The 21,334-nt window shown below is 35.4% G+C and overlaps 5 protein-coding genes across 9 annotated transcripts in view; 2 read left to right on the top strand and 3 right to left on the bottom strand.

The window, feature by feature from the left end:
• Positions 1 to 2,294, top strand: part of LOC111447516 (SAC3 family protein A-like) — a 9,407-nt gene extending 7,113 nt beyond the window's left edge. For all 3 annotated transcript variants that reach the window (XM_023086733.1, XM_023086731.1, XM_023086732.1), the window contains 4 exons: positions 160 to 290; positions 812 to 945; positions 1,048 to 1,277; positions 1,838 to 2,294. In XM_023086733.1, the coding sequence (XP_022942501.1) occupies positions 160 to 290; positions 812 to 945; positions 1,048 to 1,277; positions 1,838 to 1,939 (597 nt within the window). In that variant the 3' untranslated portion in view covers positions 1,940 to 2,294. The remainder of the gene's footprint in view (positions 1 to 159; positions 291 to 811; positions 946 to 1,047; positions 1,278 to 1,837) is intronic.
• A 1,808-nt stretch (positions 2,295 to 4,102) lies between these two features.
• On the bottom strand, positions 4,103 to 10,013 carry LOC111447152 (protein RDM16-like). 2 transcript variants are annotated; one of them, XM_023086171.1, is made up of 6 exons: positions 9,084 to 10,013; positions 7,550 to 7,831; positions 6,949 to 7,395; positions 6,664 to 6,858; positions 6,422 to 6,579; positions 4,103 to 5,483 (listed from the first exon to the last, which is right to left on the bottom strand). In XM_023086171.1, the coding sequence occupies exons 1-6, from the start codon at positions 9,870 to 9,872 to the stop codon at positions 4,607 to 4,609; spliced, it is 2,748 nt and encodes a 915-aa protein (XP_022941939.1). In that variant the 5' UTR covers positions 9,873 to 10,013; the 3' UTR covers positions 4,103 to 4,606. The 2 variants fall into 2 exon arrangements, with proteins under 2 accessions (XP_022941939.1, XP_022941940.1); XM_023086172.1 differs by lacking the exon at positions 9,084 to 10,013 and having other exon boundaries at positions 7,550 to 7,668; positions 7,751 to 7,831.
• A 609-nt stretch (positions 10,014 to 10,622) lies between these two features.
• Positions 10,623 to 14,105, bottom strand: LOC111447153 (receptor-like protein kinase HERK 1). Its single transcript, XM_023086173.1, has one exon. It carries the CDS (start codon positions 13,333 to 13,335, stop codon positions 10,888 to 10,890), a length of 2,448 nt encoding a protein of 815 aa, XP_022941941.1. The 5' UTR covers positions 13,336 to 14,105; the 3' UTR covers positions 10,623 to 10,887.
• Positions 14,106 to 15,843: 1,738 nt separating this feature from the next.
• On the bottom strand, positions 15,844 to 18,212 carry LOC111447655 (probable leucine-rich repeat receptor-like protein kinase At2g28990). Its single transcript, XM_023086929.1, has 2 exons — positions 17,603 to 18,212; positions 15,844 to 16,525 (listed from the first exon to the last, which is right to left on the bottom strand). The coding sequence occupies exons 1-2, from the start codon at positions 18,190 to 18,192 to the stop codon at positions 15,982 to 15,984; spliced, it is 1,134 nt and encodes a 377-aa protein (XP_022942697.1). The 5' UTR covers positions 18,193 to 18,212; the 3' UTR covers positions 15,844 to 15,981.
• A 1,578-nt stretch (positions 18,213 to 19,790) lies between these two features.
• The window catches only part of LOC111447785 (myosin-9-like), a 10,820-nt gene continuing 9,276 nt past the window's right edge, over positions 19,791 to 21,334 (top strand). Inside the window, exons 1-3 of one of the 2 annotated variants that reach the window (XM_023087124.1) lie at positions 19,791 to 19,848; positions 19,934 to 20,102; positions 20,765 to 20,986. In XM_023087124.1, the coding sequence (XP_022942892.1) occupies positions 19,953 to 20,102; positions 20,765 to 20,986 (372 nt within the window). In that variant the 5' untranslated portion in view covers positions 19,791 to 19,848; positions 19,934 to 19,952. The remainder of the gene's footprint in view (positions 19,849 to 19,933; positions 20,103 to 20,764; positions 20,987 to 21,334) is intronic. The other variant, XM_023087125.1, reaches the window with a different exon arrangement.

Genomic DNA, 21,334 nt, shown 5'->3' with positions numbered 1-21,334 from the left:
AAAAAAAAAAAAAAAAAAAAAAAAAAATCAGTCTACTGTTTAATATCGAAGACTATATTTTAGTTTATTACTTTAATGATTTTGGAAACCTTTTATAATTTATGAATCCAAAAAGAAATTATCTAGGATGATTCTAGTCTGTGTTTTCTGTGCTTTCAGTGCCAGTCACAGCTGAAGACTCTATATGCCGATGGAATTGAGGGATGTCACATGGAATTTGCTGCTTATAACTTACTCTGTGCGATCTTGCACTCTAACAACAAAAAAGATCTTTTATCATTGATGTCAAGGTGAGTTGTGAATCTATTCCCGTTTTTTCTTCATTTTTGTACTTCGTTAATTGACGTGCATAGCATTATGAAAGATTAGTCCCTTGATTTGTAAAATTTGAACTATGATAATACTACGTGAACATGGAAATTTCAATGTGGCTACCCCTTCTAACCAAGGCTGATGGTCGAAACACAGTATTTAATTTCTCCCTCACTAGTTACGTTGGTCTTTCTTCAATTCCCTCCAATAATTTCTTGTTAATTTAGGTAAATCCAAGGTCGTGATACTTATTAAGAACCTTTGGGGATCAGAAATCCCTTGAGTGATTGAGAGCATATACATAGCATGTGTTGTCTTTTTACAAAATTTATACCAAAATGTGCTAGCTGCAGTATTGAAAATTAGTATTAACTGTTTCTTGCATATGTATAGTTATGCTTCTGTGGATTTTCCCGTATAGAATCTTAGTTATATACCACTTCCTTCAAACTTTTAAGAACGAAGTTTATTTGGTTGAATCTCGTTGTCCTGAGTGAAGGTTGTCAGATCAAGCAAAAAAAGATGTATCTGTGAATCACGCTCTTGCAGTTCGTGCTGCTGTCACCTCTGGCAACTACGTCAAATTCTTCAGATTGCACAAAGCAGCTCCCAACTTAAATGCATGTCTGATGGGTGAGTCCATATATGAAAGTTACTTAATTCGGAAATATTTTTCTGTTCAATGCCAATTGTTTTAAAGGTCGAGTTGATAGTTTCTTCTTTTCCTTTTTGCAGATCTTTATGCAGAAAAAATGCGTTACAAGGCTGTTAATTGCATGTCTCGGTCATATCGCCCTTCTCTACCTGTTCCTTACATTGCTCAGGTCTTGGGCTTTTCTACTTCATCAGGAAATGAAGTTAGGGACAGGGAAGTAGATGTATTGGAAGAATGCACGGAATGGTTGAAAGGGCATGGAGCTTGCCTCATAACAGATAGCAATGGAGAGATGCAACTTGATACAAAAGTAAGTTCAATCTCACTTTTATGATTGCTTGGAGTTTATTGTTTGTTTTTATACAATGAAAAAACCGAGAGCCCAATAACGAGAAAAGGCCACCACCATAGAGGATCCAAACAAAAACCTAATTACGAATACAAAAAGCGGCTCAGTCATAGGCCTAGAAAATATTCTCAAAAACCCTGATGGAAAGCATGGAGGGTTGAGCCAACCCATTTTAAAAAAATCCCTATTCCTCCCCTGCCAAATCCTCTCCACAAACAAGAATAAAAAAAACTATGCACGATAGAAAGCATTTTTATCTTGAAACAATTGACCTAGTAGCTTACAAGGGCCAAGAGGGAATGTGTTCAATTTATGATGGTCACCTACATAAAATTTAATATCGGTTCGTTTGCAGATGCCCTTTCTTGACTAAGTTTGTAGTTCATAATTTATATACCTTTTTCTGGTGGTTGGAGAAATAAATCCTTACCCGTGTTCTCAACTACTATAGAAGAGGGGGTCATATAAAAGAATAATTCTGTTTCAGTGTTTGAATGTGATGACTTGATTTTCATGTGCAGGCTTCATCCACAACTCTCTATATGCCAGAGCCCGAAGACGCAGTGGCTCATGGAGATGCAAATCTTGATGTGAACGACTTTTTTACACGAACACCCTCATAAAGGAAGAGAAAGTAGTTGCATCCCTATTATTCCTAGCTTGTCTCAGAGAGACCGGCCTGTTTTACTGGCCTCAATTAGCTGCTGATGTACAAAACAAAGGACGCTTCATACTAACCGAACTTTCGGAGGAAGGTTACATCATTCCCTTCTCAGATCTGTAACAATGTAGAAGATGAACAGGTACAGCATTAAGATTTGAGTGAAATGATCAAATATATGCCTTAAATGGGAGAGGAGCTAAAAACACCATGTAGCAGAGAATAGCATTCTGTTCAGCAATCATCATGACTGTTCATTATTTATTGATATTAGCAAAGATGGATAGAAATAAAAGTAAATTGTATTTTTGTATGTATGACAATCTTGTGTGATTTAAATTTTGCTTTAATTTTTTCTCCTTGGAAAGTTGACTTCCGTACCGGGTAGGATCTTACTACTGCGACTTTAATGGTTCATATAGGGGATGTTTGTTTAATCAAAATTAAAATTGATACTGGATAGGATCTTACTATTGGGGCTTTAATGGTTCATATAGGAATGTTGATTTAATTCGTTCTCATTAGATTTTTTCTCATTAACTAAATGAATATGGGCTCGGAGTTAATGAATATGGGCTCGGAGATTATATTGCCCTTCTCTCCACCCAAGTTCCCATGTCACTTTATATGTATATATTTGAAGTGTCACTTTATATGTATATATTTGAAGTGTGGAAAGCTATGATGTTAGATTGAAATTTAAATTGTGTTTTATAAAATACTAGAAATCATATTAAAAATAAAAATTATGGTAGAAATTGATTTTTTTTTTTTAATAAATATATATATTAAGGGGAGAAAAAATCTCTCTATGAACTCAATCCCTAAGAGAATGTAATGGTGATCAGATTATGCTCACTTCGACAGTATCCTTATTTACTTGTGTTATATCTATAGATCCATTTAGAAGCACTCTGCTGGTAACACTTTCCTAATAGATGTGACCGAAACAAACTCATATTATAATAGGCCATATCATTTAATTACAAAAAATAACCGTTACATGTAAACAAATTTTAATTAAAATTCAATCAAAATCAAACAGCTGCCCCTGATTTGAAGAGAGTTCGGAAACAGTAAATTTAAACGAAACGCCATAAAAAAAAAACAAACGCCTCCAAAGATTTAATGGAATGTGTTCTTTGATATCACCGAAATACACATTTATCATGCCAAAAACATTTGTCCTACAAGATCTTTCAAACATGTTTGACAGTATCATAAATGCACTTCTAAAAAAAAGTCAAAACTTGAAAAGATCTTTGTGAGAAAATACCAACTTATGTAAAACTCACTCGCTCTTAATCGCAACTCAACCGATAAAATTCAATTGATCAGAGCGTTTCACCGCGGATTCAAAACTCTTACAAACCTACAATTAGAAAAGAATCAAGATAAAAAAAACAAGGAAGAAGAGGATCAACCAAATACAGCTAACAAAAATATTAGAAAAGAATCAAGATAAAAAAAACAAGGAAGAAGAGGATCAACCAAATACAGCTAACAAAAATATTAGAAAAGAATCAAGATAAAAAAAACAAGGAAGAAGAGGATCAACCAAATACAGCTAACAAAAATATTAGAAAAGAATCAAGATAAAAAAAACAAGGAAGAAGAGGATCAACCAAATACAGCTAACAAAAATATTAGAAAAGAATCAAGATAAAAAAAACAAGGAAGAAGAGGATCAACCAAATACAGCTAACAAAAATATTAGAAAAGAATCAAGATAAAAAAAACAAGGAAGAAGAGGATCAACCAAATACAGCTAACAAAAATATTAGAAAAGAATCAAGATAAAAAAAACAAGGAAGAAGAGGATCAACCAAATACAGCTAACAAAAATATTAGAAAAGAATCAAGATAAAAAAAACAAGGAAGAAGAGGATCAACCAAATACAGCTAACAAAAATATTAGAAAAGAATCAAGATAAAAAAAACAAGGAAGAAGAGGATCAACCAAATACAGCTAACAAAAATATTAGAAAAGAATCAAGATAAAAAAAACAAGGAAGAAGAGGATCAACCAAATACAGCTAACAAAAATATTAGAAAAGAATCAAGATAAAAAAAACAAGGAAGAAGAGGATCAACCAAATACAGCTAACAAAAATAGCAAGGCATAGTGGTTAAAAGACTAAAAAAAGTACCTTTTCTTTCGAGTAGAAAATTATTCAAAGCCACCTTCACTTCATCTAACTACCAAACGAAATGGATTGTCAAACATTCCTTGGTAATGAAAGGTGGAGACAAGAGTCCCAACTCATCTATTTAAGTACACGAAATGAAAGACTATAGGCGAATTGGACATAATACCCTTTTCTTGAGATGAAGATGATCTTGCGTGCTACGATTTCAAAGTTCTGTTTGCTAGTTGCTACCAACAACATTTTTTCATACAGAAGTCTGATTCTGATTCATGAAATAGGTGAAGATCCCATGAACTCAGTTGGATCATATTGAAATTTCCCCACCTATTAATGGAAACAGGCGAGACCATCCCGTGATGTTATATCAACTTCAAACAATTCTCAACCATACAAGACACCAAAGCAAACCATCAGCTGAAATTGTCCGCAATACTATGATGAACACACATCACATCAACTACTACCTGCAGAAGTTCCAATTATATTAGATCATCGGAAAAGTTAACGGCGAGATCCCAATAATGACCGACACCAGCATCAGCAAAAATCTTCCTAGCAGCTGCCTCCGTCATGCACTCCTGGATAGAAAATTTATGGAAGCTAGATTTGGCAACACTTCCTTGCCATACCAATGAACATTTATTAACGGGCTTGTCGTCATTTTCATCCTCCTCTTCTTCCTCTTTCACGGAAGCGGCCCAATTTATGCGCTTAAGCATAAGCTTCCCATACCTCTTGATGGATTTGCTGCCCCCTTCAACGACCAAAACGCTGATGTTGTCACATATCACAGCACATCCACTCAATCGGTTCTCTCTAGCATTAACATCAACTTTAAACCGGGCCTGTGGGTGTGATAAATCGTTGATCTTGTAAACGGATACAATTGTCTCCAGTGAATTTGTATCCTCAAAAAGCTTGCGTTCTTTCTTTTCACGGCGTTCTGCTGGGGTCAGTTTTCGTGCAATATTTCGATCTATGTGAGCTTGTTCCCTCTCAGCAGCTGCAGCACGAATCTCTTTCTCAAGTTTTGTAGGGTCTTGGGTTGCTTCTGAGCCAAGAACTTTCATTAAATTGCTCATTTTAACTTTTGGTTTCGGTGGTTCTATCAGGCCTTGTCTAATCATCTCCTGTCTATCTTTCTCCTTCGCCAGACGACGCTGCGTACGGAGTTTTTTCTGCTCCTTCTTTGTTAGCTTTAGTGGTTGAGGAGGAGGAGGAGCTGGTTCAGCAGGAGGCTCAATAGGACGAGGATGCTCCACATATATGGTAATCTTATCCTTCCTTATTTTATCATCAGCCACAAAACCATCTCCCACATGCTCATATGTGCCAGAATGCAAAAGAGGGACATCCCTAAATAGTTTTAGGAAACAAAACAGAACATTAGAATTGGATCTCATAAGGGATCCCAATATAAGCTAGAAATTAAAAAAAATAAACGCTAGAAAATTTAAGTAACTATGCAAAAGAAGAAAAGGGAAAAAAATGTTCGAAGCTTGCAATCAATCAGATGCAACACTACACAATGTCCTTAGACCAAAGCACAAAGATACTACATCGCCAAGCATCTCAAGCCCATGTGATAACCATTCAGTTTTTAGAATATACTTCCCTCAATTTTATAGTCAAAATTTTAGGAGAAAACATTAAAAAAAACAAAGTTTTAAAAACTTCTTTAGGCTCCATTTATAACTATTTTGTTTTTTGTTTTCTGTTTTTGAAATTTAACCTTTTATAAATACTACTTTCACTTGTAGTTTTCTAACTTCATTGCCTACTTTTTAAAAGCATTTTCAAGAACCAAGATAAATTTTAAAAATTAAAAAGTAGTTTTAATAGTCTTGAATTTATTTTTTGAAATTTGTCTTAGGGTTCAACAAATGTGTTTTTTAAGGTGAAAAGCGTACCACAAAATTGGAAGGAAACAAGAATTATTAAACAATGCAATAGTTTTTGAAACTTGACTTGGATATTGAAAACACTAGAAAGAAGATACTAAACAAAAAAAACTCACCCACGGAGGTAGTGTTTATAAGCTTAATTTTAAAAAACAAAAAACGAAATGGTTAACAGCCAGACATGACTACCAAGCAGTCCGTTAATGATGAAGGAAAAGGACATGCAAACTTGATCCCTGAAAACATTCCTTTACTGTAACTATTTGGCATATAAATTTTCACAGGCACACAGACACATATCATTGATTGAACAATCATGAAACGGCAAGCAAAAAATAAAAATAGAAAAAACTCAGGATTATGAGAACAGAAAATAAATATCAGCGAGCTTACCACCACTCGATTTCAGGAATTGGTTCTTTTGTTCTTTCTTTCACAACTCTCTCCGATACCTCGATCAGATTTGGATTTATATCAGGTGCAGCCTTGGCCTTGGCCAATTGTGCCTGCTTCTCCCTTCGTTCTTTAGCTTGTGCCTCTCCAAATTTACTCTGTAACGAGAACATGAGCATTTTTTTTTAAGAAATTACATGACCATTTTTTAACCAAAAGTAAGCATGAATAGAGATAAGTACCCTTAATTTTATGGTTTCAGCCTCCTTGGACCATTTCCCCTCCTCAACGAACAGGAAACTCATCCTCTTTGGCCTTAACAGTTTAGTTTTATTTATACCCATCCTCTCATCATAATGAGGATTTGATTCGGGATCCACATCAAGTTCAGGTTTAAGAATTTGAAATGCATCCTTTTTCTGTTTGTTGATGTTAACCTGCAATGTTAAAAATATATGTGAGGTCAATCCGTTCAAAGTTAACTACATAAAGAAAACTTCTAAAAGGGTCAGAAGTTCGCTCCAAACCTTTAGAGTGCTGAGGTCGCTGGGTTTGGTTAAATTGACAACATTTCCTTGTTCGTCTATTTCCCTGCCGAGTGCATCAAGGCGAAGCACAGGAGCCTTGCTTGGCTTCTGTGAAACAGCAACATCAGTTGCTACATTCCCCGGAAACAAATTTATAAGAGGAGCAAACTCTGGATCCTGGCGAAATCCCATCCTGGCAGCAAGCTCCTGTGCACGTTTGACAGCTTCAAAATGGGGTATAGAGGTAAGGCTAGCTGGAACATTAATACCACCACCAAGTGCATTGGCAGCTGGTAAGGTCGACGAACTTGATGCTACCCCAGCAGAATGGGTAGTGGTGACATTTGTAGTTGCCGTTAGCCCCAATAAACCACCTGCTGGCTTAGCTTTCTCCTCCGATTTCACAGCTGAGCTACTTGCAGAACTTGACCACCCATCCTTCTTCATCTATAAGATCAAATAATATAACATTTCATACAAAAAGGAAATACCCAATACAAACACACGTGTATGCATGCATCCATGCATAGGTAGTAAATGCAACATCAGAGGGTGAAAATAGCTACAAAATGAGTCAAAGTATCGATGTCTTGAAACTTACCAAGGGAATTTTCTTCAACTTCTCGGCCAATTCTTTCTGCATCTGTAAAGCTTTCTTAGCTTTTGCTAAAGCATCCAGAGAGAGATTTCCACTTTTCCCCGCGGTTGAAGATGTCCCATCTGTACTAGATTTTCCATGAACCTCATGAGATCTGGCAATACTAACTCCCTTATTTTCATTTGTGGTAGAAATTGAAGATACCTTGATAGGATGGGAATGACCAGGATGTAACAAATTCTGGGGCACACTAGATGACATGTCAATATGTTCCACTGTAGATCCCTGCAAAATTACGATGTTAGTTTCTTAAGTCCTACCAGTCACTGCCCAAAGGCATCACAATCATGAAGGAATCTCCTCAATATTAAAGAATAAATCAATCTAGTCACTTCAAAAACAAATGTGAGCAAGGTAATAATTGCTATAAGAAACCTGTATGTGCGTTATAAACCAAACTATTAACAACATTTACAAAAATGTCTGCTCTTGCATCCAAGAAACATCAAATAACACTCAGTCTACCTCCCACTTCAGAATTAATGGCTAGAAAATTATCAAAATGCTAAATATACCAAAGAATGAATAAAATTCTGACATCTACATGTATTCTTCTTGTTTGAAATAAAATAATTTCACCTCAGAGCTAAAACTTAGAAAGTTCCTTAAGATGCAACTTAATTAGCATAACTACATCAAATAAAATACTAGAGCTCATACCGTCCATCAACAGAACCCTCTATTGTGAGCATAATTTGTTCACAACACAACAGATCAAAATCCTGTATTAATACAAATCCTACCAATGACAATTCTTAGGCTTCATATGTTCAGAGACAAATGGCTTTGCCCACACTAAAACCCCCTCCCATAAACAAAATTCCAAGCCAAAAGGTCACACAATGACATTTTTATTAAAAAAATAAAAAATAAAAAATAAAAAAAGACAAGAAATAACTTTAATTGGGAAAAAAATGAAAGAAAATAGGTCACAAAATCTTATAATATATACATATAAACTTCCTGCCAGTTCTAGAAGATATGGATTTTGATACTCTTTGGCTCTGATGGGTCTCTATTCAGATACATTTACACGAAGCTCTAAACAGAGGGGAAGAAAGGAATATAGAGCGGGGAAAATTAGAGCGGGCCTAAGCCCATGTAGAGCCTAAGGGGAAGAAACAACAGTCAGTGGCAGAGAAGAGGGAAGTCAGCACGGAAAAAACCTCGATGTGTTCCGGATAGATAAAGAAATTCTGGAAGTCTCCTCAAATGTACTTGTTCCATTGCTTAATTTCATTTTTATCAGAAACAAGAGACTTCCCCAATTGATGAGAACAAAGTGGAACTAGATTGGATTGTCAAATGAAATGTAAAACAAAACATAGTACTAGCATATATGACAGAACCCAATTGCTAAGCAAAGCTGATGAACAGTTAAATGATTCTACAAACCAATGCCAACATTGTAAGAAGAAATCAAAGTAGTGTAATTCATTATTACGATAAAATCCAGCATATGCAAAATAGAACTTACATTCCCCGTGGACCTTTTTTCATCAGAGGTGCCTCCAACCTGAACTTTCCCATCAACATTTCCACCATTATCCTCTTCCTTTGCCCGATCCCCAAACCGTTTCCTCTCCCTCTTTCCCCTACCACTCATGTTTGCTTCATCATCTTTCTCACCGTCAGCAAATCTCCTCCGCTCCTTTCTGTCATCCATCTCAGCTCCATTCACTTCCTTCCCGTCTTCATTTCGTCTAAGATCCTTCCCGTCTTCTGAAGCCCTAGCCCTCTTCTCACCACCATCAAACCTATCCTCACTTCCTCCCCTCTCCTTCCTCTTGTTTGAAGAACGTGCAGAATTCTGGATTGGCCCCAATGAGTCTTCCCGTTCATACTCATCGTCCGACTGCTCGCGCCTAACCTCGCGTAGCTTGCCCCTCTCCTTGCTGCCCTCTCTCTCCCCTCTCGGCTCACTCGACCGCTCTCGCTTAGACGAAACCCTATCTCTACTCCTCTCTCTCTCATCCCTGACATCATAAGATCTTTCCCGCTTAAAATCTCGATCTTGGGAGCTCTCACGCTCATCGGGAGACCTATCACGCCGATGTTTGAGATCGCGAGACTCATGCGAACGCTCAAGCTTTGAATCACGGTCCGACCGATGGTGACGCCGACGATGGGAGTGATCGGACTCACGGTGCTTTTCATCCTTGGAGAAATGTTTTTCCTCGGCGTCTCGACTTCGATGCTTCTGGTCACCATCGCGTTCTTCTCGAGAACGCTTGCTTGATCTCTCCTTCTCGGTAACCCTGTCCATTTCCAGGGCTCGCAGCCTCTGAACCTGAACGCCTTTCCCGCTTTCTTCTTCTTCTTCTCTCTCTCTCTAGGGTTTCGCTCGCTCAATCTACCCCTGATGAGTGAGAGAATTCGTCCGGGCCGGATAGGCAGCGCAGTGACGGCTCACGTTTATGATGGGGTTTTTATCGGTTCTTGTGAACCGGATGAATTCTTTATTGTTGAATTTTGAACCGTGACATTATTGTCCTTTATGCACCGCCGCTCCACTCCTTCAACCTCAAACAAATTTTTTTAATTATAATGATCTAATAACAATTTTTTTAATCTATAAATATAAATTATATATATATATATATATATATATAATAATTCATAAATATCTAAACCTACTAGAGTAGACACGTTTTAAAAACTTAAAGAGAAATAAAAAAAATAATAATATTCATTAGCGGTGGACTTCAGACTATTACAAATAGTATTAGAGCCCGACATCAGATGGTGTACCAACGAGGATGCTGAGCCTCAAAAAGGGGGTGGGCACCTAGGCGGTGTGTCAGCAAGGATATTAAGCCTCGAAAGGGGTGGATTGTGAGATCACACATGAATTGGAGAAAGAAACGAGTGCTACGAAGGTCGTTGGGTCCCAAAAGTAAGTGAATCTTGAAATCCCACATTAGATAGAGAGGAGAAGAAAGCATTTTTTTTACAAATGTGTGAAAATTTCTATTTAGCATTTTAAAAACTTTAAGAGAAGTCCGCCACTAACCGATATTCAATTTTAAATATAACTCATGAATAAAATATGAACATCATAAATACAACTCTCTCTATCTTTATCACTGTTTATATAAACTATGTATAACTCAACAGGCGCACCAGAAACAATATGAAATGCACCATATAATAATACAATACAATACACAAAACAGGATTGAACCCATTCACTTCTATACAAAATCTACTGATTCTTGTGTTCTTCTCCAACGCCAAGAGAAGACTGTGCATTGGCAAACATGCTGCTGTTGTTCTTCAGCCTATCTCATATCTTCCCTCACCATTTGAGCAAACACCTTACTCATTGAGATACCGGCGATATCGACTGCACTCCCCGTGCTGAATTGAGTGGTCGATACGCTTGCCTCCCAGTGGTTCGAAAGGTCAGCTCGTGAGGATGATTCCTTGCCATGGCTAGATCTTTCATCTCCCTGGAGCTGAAGTGCACACTCCAGATTCCACAGAACGTTTCCCATTGTTGGGCGATCCATGCCGCACTCCGCCAAGCATTTCTCAGCTGTTTCTACGTACTTTTTCAGAGAATCCAGCTTGATTTGCTTGACAATACAAGCGTCTACAATGGCCTCCAGTTCATCTCTATCCTTCCTCTTCATTACCCACTCAATCAAATTCACCTTTTCCCTTGGAAGAGATGGATCAATGACAGGCCTACCGCAAAGGACTTCGAACATAACAACGCCGAATGAGTACACATCGGATTTCTCAGTCAGCTGCTGCGTTGTTAAGTACTCGGGATCAAGATAGCCAAAGCTCCCTTTTACTGCTGTACTAACATGAGTCTTATCGAACTCGGGGCCAGTTTTTGAGAGCCCGAAGTCTGCAACTTTAGCCATGTAGTTTTGATCTAGGAGAATGTTTGCAGTTTTGACATCTCTGTGTATGATTGCCTTTGTGGAGCCAGTGTGGAGATAGTGAAGCCCTCTGGCTGAGCCAATGCATATCTCAAGCCTTTGTTTCCAGCTTAAACTTGGAAGTTCTGAGCTATACAAATGGTCCTTGAGACTCCCTTTTTCCATGTATTCGTAAATAATAATCATCTCATTTTGCTCGTCGCAGTACCCGATCAGAGATACCAAATGCCGGTGGCGAAACTGGGATAGCATCTCAATTTCGGTTCGGAACTCGGCAAGACCCTGCTGAGACTTCGAGGCCCCTCGTTTCACTGCCACTTCCGTGTTGTCCCTCAGCATTCCCTTGAAAACCTTCCCAAACCCGCCATGGCCAACGACTAAACTTTCACTAAAATGATCAGTAGCTTCCAAAATGGATGCAAGAGGATATTTATAACCAACAGATCCAATGACATAGTTGCTTTCTCTTCCATTCACACCAAAATTTTCCTCTTCCTTCAAATAACCGACGAGCCCCGCTTTCCTTCTTCGTCGACACAGTACGACGACGAGCGTGACCAAAACAGCAGCAACCAGTCCAGCAACCAAGCCTGCTATGAGACCTACTTTCACATTGGAACTATTCTTCGAGTGTATATCAAAGGGGAGTTCATCAAGACTCCCCCGAGAATCGCTTATTTTCATGATCTCGAGTCCGTTAAGGATTGCAGCTGAGTACTCATGAAAACTGGAAGGGCCAACACTTATTTTGAATTTAGAGCTGTCAATTGAACTGGCTATGGTGTCCAGGACATAAGGTGCACCTATGATGCCTGAAGTGACATTATTAAGATCAAGATGATCTTTAACCATCCACGAGTTCACGAAAACATTAAAGAACAGCGATCCAAAAGAAAGATCTAAAATATCACAGAAGTGAAAACGAATCAGATATTCATAGCCTGGATCGACATCGAAGGACCATGATACGTTAATATTAGCATTCGCATCCGGTTCAGCCCCTAACTGAGTTGCTGTTCCATACACAGAACGAGGAGCCATAATCTCAGAGTCTGTTGTCATGTTCACTCTCGTGAGATTTGACACAAACCTCCCAGCAACAGCCTGATTGTTATGCATCAAGAATGGACCATCTGCTACCCAAAGGCGCGAGAGAGTATCGTTACTCGGAGGCACGGTTTCGTTGCCCATATTCACTCTAGCAACTGTCTCCAATGCCCTATTCCCCAAACTTTCTACTATCTTCTCAACAGTAGGGACAACCAAAGGAATCAATTCATTAGGAACAGAAACAACTTCCAAGGCATTGATGAAGGCAAATGAATTCACCATGGGAGTGAATGTAAGAACAAGATCACTAGAAGTGATATTCAGAGAATACTCCTTGATTATCGAGCCACTCTCGATCTGAAACTCTTTGAGAAGGGTGATATTTTGAGCAGAAACTGAGAATTTGGCTAAACTCAAATTGAAGTTCTCATAAACAAAAGGGTAAAAGTAGAGGCGGATCCAGTGCCTGCCCTGTTTCTTGATTTTGAAATTGTATTCGGAAGTTGTTTCAAATACTTTTGCAGTTTGAAAGAGATGAGAGAATAAGAACAGTGGAGATGAACTAGAAACTTTGCTAGCAGTGGAAACAAATTTCCCATTCGGGTTTGAAAGATTGTCAGAGAAAAATCCATCAGGTTGAAATAGACGACCTCCCACTGTTATATTGGAGGTTGATCCACAATCGATCAGAAAATTATCATCAGGAGAGAATCCTGATGAGAGAGATGATCTTGAACACAGAGCACAAAGAACCCAGATGAGAAAATGGAGGTTTGAAGCTCCCATGGCGGTAGGCTTTGAGATTTACAAAGTAGATGATCGAATTACAGAGAAAAAAAAATCAAAGAATCAGATTAAGAAAACAGGAATTTAAGAACCCTAAAGGCGATTCTGAGGAAAACAAGTGATCAATGAGTGAAAGAATCGATCACAGTCCAAAATCAATCTCAGTTTTACTACCGATCAAAACAATTCAAATTTGAGAACAAGAACACGAAACTCCAAACAAGACGAATCCTGCCAAGATAACAAGAACCCAGAAGCCAATTCGCAGAAAAACAAGCGAGCAAGCAGAAGAATCACTTCAGTCCACAAATTAACATAGAATCAGTAATCACCCGCCATTAAAGCAGAGACTAAGAAGCAACCCAGAAGAATCTCACTCTTAAAAGCACTCAAGGACTCCAAAACCTAAGGTCAATCAAATCAATCAAACAAGCCAAAGCATTAAAAACAGACTAAAATGGTCTAAAAAAAGCGAAAGAATAAACATCCCATCACGTTATGTTTGACAAATTCACAGGATGCGACTGAAAAAGTCGAAAGGGAAGTGGAAAAGCGGAGCAGATTGGATAAGGAAGAGTGGGGTCAAAGCAATTTGGACCTAGAACTTGATGGATGAGAAAGAGGAGGACAGCTATGGCGATCGGTGACTCGAAACGATGAGTCCCGTTGGCCCACAGTTGGTGGAACGGCCATTGTTAGGTATGAAAATGGCGGAGAAGCTTCGTGTTGGTGGGAAGTGGAATGGTTGGATTATCAGGGAATAATTTTGTCCGGAAGATAATCAAAGACAAGGTCTATCACTTTTCTTCATTTCTTCCGTCTCAATCAACGGACAAATTTATCTAATTTTAATGATTAATCAATTTAATTTTACCGATCATAAATTTTCAAATATTTCAATAATATCCTTAAAATTAAAAAAAATTAAAAATATCTTAAACTTTAGAAAAAGTTAAAAATAGTTAATTTTAAATGAAAGACGTTTTATTTCAAAACTACCCTTAAATTTTCATAAATACCCTTTTAAATAATTAGTTTAATGTTTTTTAAAAAATTAAAAAAAAAACACTTTTAAATTTTTTTAATTAAAAAATATATTTAACACGTTTAAAAAATACTCAACTTTTCAAAATAATATTAAAATAATAATCTATGAAGTGTCAATAGTTATTTTTCGACCAATTTTTTGAATTTTTTTTAATACTTAAATTTTGTAATTTATGAAAGCGTTTTATTATGCATTTTAGAAAAAAAAAACAATGAATATATTATTGTTTTCACAAAATTGTGATTTCAAAAATATAGAGACAGCTGTATAAAATTAAAATAATATTTAAATCTTCTTATTTGATTGAAAAAAAAAAATTGTGTTTATCTTTATTAGTCAAATTAGAGAAAATATTTTATATAAAATAAAAAAAAATGGAAAAAAAAATTATAACAATATTTAATGAATTGATACATTAAACAAATATATTGAAATGGTCTCTTTTAATTGATATATTAACCAATTTAAATAAATATTTTTAATGACCAACTTCTATTTGAAATCTGCTAATAAAATGGTAAAAAATATGAAATAAACACAACAGTAATAGAATATACGAAGTCGGAAAAAAATATGATTATTATTATTATTATTATTGACTTTTTGGAAAAATACAAAAATTATGAAAAGTTTCTCAAAATTGCGAAATTGCGCGTTTTTGCCAAAGCGACTGGCCGCGCCATTAATGGGGACGAGGACGAACGATGATGACACTGGCATGAATTTCTTATCATCATTATTATTATTATTATTATTATTATTTGTCTTTTTATGGAATATTCGTGTTTTTATTTACAATTTATTATTATCATTGAATTGTAAATTCTCCTCTAACTTCGAAAAAAATTTAATTTAATTTTTATAATTTTAAAGGTTAGATTGTCGTTGTTATTATATGATAATATGTCATAATTTTAAACACCCTATAAATTTTTAAAATGCATTTAAAAAATATAATTATCAAAATTATCTTTAGACGGTCGCACAATATTTATTGACTCTTTATTTTAGTCATTATACATTAAAAAAAAAGATCATATATATTATTTTTATTTTTTAATAGCTTCATTGATATGTATCCCAACCAACTTATAAGACCCTATCAGATTATTCAATTATCTAAATCAAATTAAAAATCTATCTAAAAAATTTATAATAAATAAATATGAAATTTTATCGATCAAAACATTATTCGAACCTTATTTTTTATAATTTAATGTAAATATATGTAGTAAATTTAAATATTTTATTCTAGAAAATACTCTTATAGGATTTTTCTTTAAAGTAGAGGTTCGCTATAAATATAATATCGGAATTTGATATACTAAAACGCGTAATATACACTAATAATAATTCCAATAATGATTGAATTTTAAGAATAAAAGTAATGTCGCGTAGAATTTGTCCCTTCCAATAAAACAGATATAATTATAATTTTGCAAAAAGAAACAAAGTATATATATAATTAAAAATTACGTGTCTAATATTCCTTATCTTGAATTATAATTTAAAATATTAAATTTCCACGTAAGCAAAAATGACTATTAAAATGTTTAGAAACAATTGTTTACAGTAATTAGGGTTTAAAAGGGTCGGAATCAGAGTAAATTACCGAAAACACAGACAGAAAGCATCAAAATAAAGGAGAAGAAAGGAAATTGCAAGGAAGACGCGCCGCCGGTGGGGATAACTTTAACGAAAACTTCCATTGCACTGATCAACGGCGGCGAGCCAGCGGAGGAATTTGCAGCGGAAAGCGTCACATTCACAGTCGGCGTCCTCACAATAATCGGATACAGAGTAACCACCGTACATCTTTCGACACTAGTAGTAATCGTGGACAATTTCTGGCCGTCGATGAAGATATCGATGGTTCTGTTTTTGTCATCAAAAAGAGCCTCTTCTTCAGTGAAATAGAGGACAAAATAAGCGGATTGGGAGGCAGAGGAGGCGTTGGAGAAATCGACGGTGAGGATGATCGGAGAAGAGGCGTTGACGGATTCAATGGCGCTGTCTAAGACGAAGGATGGAGGATCGTTTTCCGGCGATTCGAAATCGGGAATCGCTGATATTGCATTGCAGTTTGGGGGAGTGGTTCCCAATGTCCATATTCTTTCGTAATTATCGTCAGATGACGAAAGGCTGTTCTTCCAAAAATCAGTTTGTGAAAATGGTATGATGTTAAATAATATGTTTTCTTTTATTATTTCACCACTCAACTTTTAATCCTTACATTTATTTTATTTCACAGTCTAATTTTAATTTTAGACTCCTAAATTTTGTAACTTTCTACCATATATATATATATATATGTATACATACACTTTTAAAAATTTCTATAATATTTTTAAATTTAAAAAATAAAAATAAAAAATTATTATTAGTATATTTCAAAAATACATCTGAACTTTGAATAATATTTTTGGGTTAAAAAAAATACACACCCTATTGGTACTCTGCTTTACAAATATTTAAAACAAAATAGCTATTTTTCTTTATAAAAAGAGTAAGAAAAATTCTTATGGGAGTTATATGAACAAAATCCATATATCGACATTTCATAAATTTAATGCAATTTTTTAATAGTACTTTTAAAATTTTTGGATATTTTTTTAAACGTTGTTCCAACCATAATAGTATTTTTTTAAAAATTTTTAAAGAAAAATTTGGTGTTTTTTTTAGTTCTTATTTTAAGTTTTTTTAAAAATTATAAAGGTATTGATGAAATTTTTTTTAATTGTAAGATATTTTTTGAAATATTTTTAAAGTTATAAGGACCGTTTTCTAAACATAATATTAATGATTTTAATCTAAAATTAACGGTAAATATTTTTTTAATTTTTTAAGTTTAAAAATATTATTAAAATTTAAAAGATTTTTTCAGACAAATAGGTATTTTTATTAATTTAACTTGAAAAAACATTTTAACATTTACCGCTTGATTTGTTTTTAAGGAATTAATGAGTGTATGTATACTAGCATATAAATAAAGGTTAAATTATAGAAAGAAACTACTAGATTAATTATACTTTAATTATTAATTATAAATTTTAAATTTGGTGTTTATTATAATGGTGGGTTAATTTAAAAAAAACTAATTTAATAGATTTAAAATGGAATATTATGTGTATGTTATTATTAAAAATTTTAATTTTATGTTTAATAAATAATTGAAAAAACTGAAAATTTATTTGTAATTTAACCAATTTAAAATCATACCTTCCATCGTCATTCCCGTAGTTAATCCGAGTGACAACCCGAAATGTTTCGTTAAATTTCATCTTTGCGTATAAATCGTCGCCCGTTGGAACCGCTTGAATTGAAGAGATGAATGGAATTCCGCCGTCTTTCCTCTGCGCCAAACACAAATTCATAAATCCAGATCTCTTGGACGTATACACCAATTCGTCGAATATCGTCTCCGTCGCCGACGCCGGCTCGATCTTTGACATTTTCTTGCCGTCGAGAAGGAGATCGAACGCCGGTGGCCGATTCAAGCCGTCGTAATTGCCGTAGAGGAATCCGGATCTTACAAGGTACCGTAGATTTTGATCGTAAATCGGCAATTTGTAGCAGCTCTGTTCCTTCGACGAAGGGAAAAATCGGAGCGTGGTCAAAATTTCGAGCGGCTTATCTTTATTTGTTCGAATTTTTTGATTGATTCCGGCGTCAGTGTATAGATCGTCTGTGTCCCATGTAACCAGAGAGCCGTCTATTAGAAAATCCTCGCTGCCACAGTCGATGCTCACCCAATCGTCGCTGTTGACTGCCCCAAAAAGGAAAATCAGTTTATGCTCATCCTCGATCATTAAATTTTGCTAAATAGATTAATTTCTATGCTACTTTAAATAAAAATGTAATTTTTTTTTAATTATATATACAAGTTTAATATGGTTTTTCTTTTCGACCTTTTGGGTTTTCCCTCATTGTTGGACTTTCTCTTATGGCTTTTCAGACTTCCTCTCAAGGTTTTTAAAATACGTCAACCACGGAGACATCATCGCCTCCTATTCCCTTTCAGACTCCCTCTCATGGTTTATAAAACACGTTCATTAGGAAAAAGTTTCCGCATGTTCTTTGGGTTTTTCTTTCAATGCTTCCCTTTAATGTTTTTAGAACGCGTCTTTTAGGGAGACGTTTCCACACCCTATGAATAATGCTTATTTGGATGAATAATGCTTATTTGGGCTTTCTCATCTCGACTCCCCTTCAAGATTTTTAAAATACATCCATATGAATAATGCTTATTTGGGCTTTCTCATCTCGACTCCCCTTCAAGATTTTTAAAATACATCCACGGGAGAAGTTTCCGCACTCATATAAGAAATATTGGTTTTCCTCTTTAATCGATGTAAGGTCTCATATTATCAGTACGAACCGTTACTTTAAAATCTAAAAAAAAAGAACTCAAAACAAGGGACGGTTATAGTTGACAACAAACATTAAACTCCAATATAAAAATGAAATTATAATATAAATTAAAATGAAAAAAAAGAGAGCAAGAGATATTGAAGCAACTTACCAAAACAATAGACCAAGAAGGCATTGAGCTCCAATAAAACGATCAACAACCAAAATAATGCCACATTCTTCGTCGCATGAGGAGAAATCCTTGAATTTGAAAGCATTATTGTTGCTATAAATTAAGCAAATTGCTTAGTGCTGGCGGGAGTGGGAGCCTGGGGAGATATTTATGTCATGATGATAGCTCATTAAAAACCATAAACATAAGTAATAAATTAACATTATTATTTACAATAAGGTTGATGAAACCTAGGGCATAAATTTAATTTGAAGCCAGCTCGATGTAATTTCCTAGGTGGCCTGTAATTACGCTTAATGGTCTGTCTATTGGTTAATTTAGAGATAATGTAATTAAATGTGTTTTTATTTATTTTTTGTGTTTTTTTTCGACAGCTCCTTAAAACCAAGTTTTTAATTTGACCACTTTGTTTTATATTTGTGGAATAACATAAAAATAAAGATTTTTTTTCTAAATTAAAAAAATGGAGCTGCTCCATCGTAATTGAGTGGATAAGATATAAATTATATTACTAATATAAATATAAATTAAATTGGTTAATAAACGTTGGATTAAAATATAAAATATTTAAAATTTATATACTGAAAGAAGCATAAAAATAATATATAAACATTGAATTTAAAATAAGTGTAAAAGTATAAAGTTTTTATTTTTATTTTTGAATTTTAAAATTATTTAACCTAATAAAAGATTTTTGGGTACAAAACAGGAGGCAGTTAGAGTTGGGCCTGGGCCGCGGGAGTACTATCTGGGCCTGGGCTGGATCCATCCGTTATCCGTTAGAAACTGATAACGACGTCGTTTCAATTCCTCGGCATCGCTGACTCTGTCCAATTGGCTTTGTTTGCCTCCTAATTCCAAAAGAGTTTGCGCCATTTTCTGCAGAACACATAAACCCCGAAAGCCGAAAGGTGTTTCTCATGTGGGATTATCTTCTTCCTCCATAGCCATTTTTCTTCTCCTTCGTCATCATTCTATTGCTAATTGCTTTGCAAAAATCTTGATAGAGATAAGAAGAAATTTGAAATGTCGTGGCTGAGATTGGCAGTGAGCAAAGCAGTGGAGGTTGGGAACAACAACAATCTTACTCGGGTCGTCAAGAATTATGCCGACACCGTCGTTCACCACGCTGGCCAGGCCGTTGCTGAGGGTGCCAAGATTCTACAAGATCGCATTGTACTTCCCCTGTTTCTATTCACTCTGTTTTTCTTATTGATTTTGTGTTGGTCTGGTGTCGTATTGAGCTGTGGTGAAATGCAGAAATGCAGAAATGCAGGATGTTTTTTTTTTATAATCTCGTTTATTTTTGTGGATTTTTCTTCGCGTTCATATCTTCTTACGTTTATTTTCTTGGTCTGGCGTCGTTTTGAGCTGTGGTGGAATTTGGAAATGTTGGGATTGTTTCCTATAATCTCGTTTAGTGTTGTGAATTTGGAAATCCAAGCGTTAGATGAAATTTTACGCGGAGGCATTTAGAAATCTACTTGAATTTTGGAGATTCTTTTGCGAGAACACGAGGATGGGGTGAATTTCGGGTTCGTACCTGATGGAAAATAATTATGATATTTAAAACGGAGAAATGGAAAACAAGGCGCTGATTATCGATTTTGGGGGCTTCCCATGAATTTAAGTCGTACCCATTTGACGTTTCTGTCTTCCTAGAACTTTATTAAAGATCCATTTGATTCAATCTGATACCGAAAAAGTAATAACCATTTAGTTTTATTTTTCGCTTTAGGGTGCTGGCTTTGTTTCTGAGTATTGTTGGTTGGTTCAATAAGGGAATTGGGTATTTAATTATATACTTCAGTCATCTTTTTGGTTTTCAATTGATGTAGGGGGCACGTAACTTGAGAAGTATTAGGCAGACTATACAAAGATTGGAAGAAGCTTCCGTGTCCTGTGGGCGCCCTGAAAGAGCTCAGTTGTTGAGAAGTTGGTTGGTTGTGCTTAAAGAGGTAAAAAAATTATCTGATGTTCCATCCGAGGAGACAGCAAAGACCCTGGAGCAGCATCTTGCTTTTGAAGATGCAAAGGAAAGCCCAAGAAAGCCTGATATTGTGAGTTAAACGTTTTCATGAACACCTCATGGGCGTATATCATTCATAGTTTATTCATTTTTCAAAAACCTTGGTGCATTTTCATGTACTTCATGGGGTGGATTTTTAGAATTGACATTAAAGTTACTTTGCACATTGATTTTACAATGTTATGGAGAGCTAGAAGGATATCTAGATGCCTATGGCTAGAAGGATTTCTAGATACCTATGGCTATGCGTTCTTTAGTGGTGTAGCAATTAGATACCTATGGCTATGCGTTCTTTAGTGGTGTAGCAATTAGATACCTATGGCTATGGCTAGAAGAATATCTCTCTCTCTCTCATAAAAAAAAAAAAAAAAAAAAAAAA

The sequence above is a fragment of the Cucurbita moschata genome, unplaced genomic scaffold, assembly GCF_002738365.1.
Source record: "Cucurbita moschata cultivar Rifu unplaced genomic scaffold, Cmos_1.0 Cmo_Scf00009, whole genome shotgun sequence".
Lineage (NCBI taxonomy): Eukaryota > Viridiplantae > Streptophyta > Magnoliopsida > Cucurbitales > Cucurbitaceae > Cucurbita > Cucurbita moschata.
Note: the sequence above shows the minus strand (reverse complement) of the source record. Positions and strands in the feature narration are given on the sequence as shown.

Excerpts from the sequence above, each read along its gene's own strand:
- LOC111447153 (XM_023086173.1), bottom strand. The coding sequence starts at position 13,335 with ATGGGAGCTTCAAACCTCCATTTTCTCATCTGGGTTCTTTGTGCTCTG.
- LOC111447152 (XM_023086171.1), bottom strand. The coding sequence starts at position 9,872 with ATGGACAGGGTTACCGAGAAGGAGAGATCAAGCAAGCGTTCTCGAGAA. Across the intron at positions 6,859-6,948 it reads GCGACCTCAGCACTCTAAAG|GTTAACATCAACAAACAGAA; the intron begins GTTTGGAGCGAA and ends TTAACATTGCAG. Across the intron at positions 5,484-6,421 it reads ATTCCTGAAATCGAGTGGTG|GGATGTCCCTCTTTTGCATT; the intron begins GTAAGCTCGCTG and ends AAAACTATTTAG.
- LOC111447655 (XM_023086929.1), bottom strand. The coding sequence starts at position 18,192 with ATGATCGAGGATGAGCATAAACTGATTTTCCTTTTTGGGGCAGTCAAC. Across the intron at positions 16,526-17,602 it reads TACGGGAATGACGATGGAAG|CCTTTCGTCATCTGACGATA; the intron begins GTATGATTTTAA and ends TTGGAAGAACAG.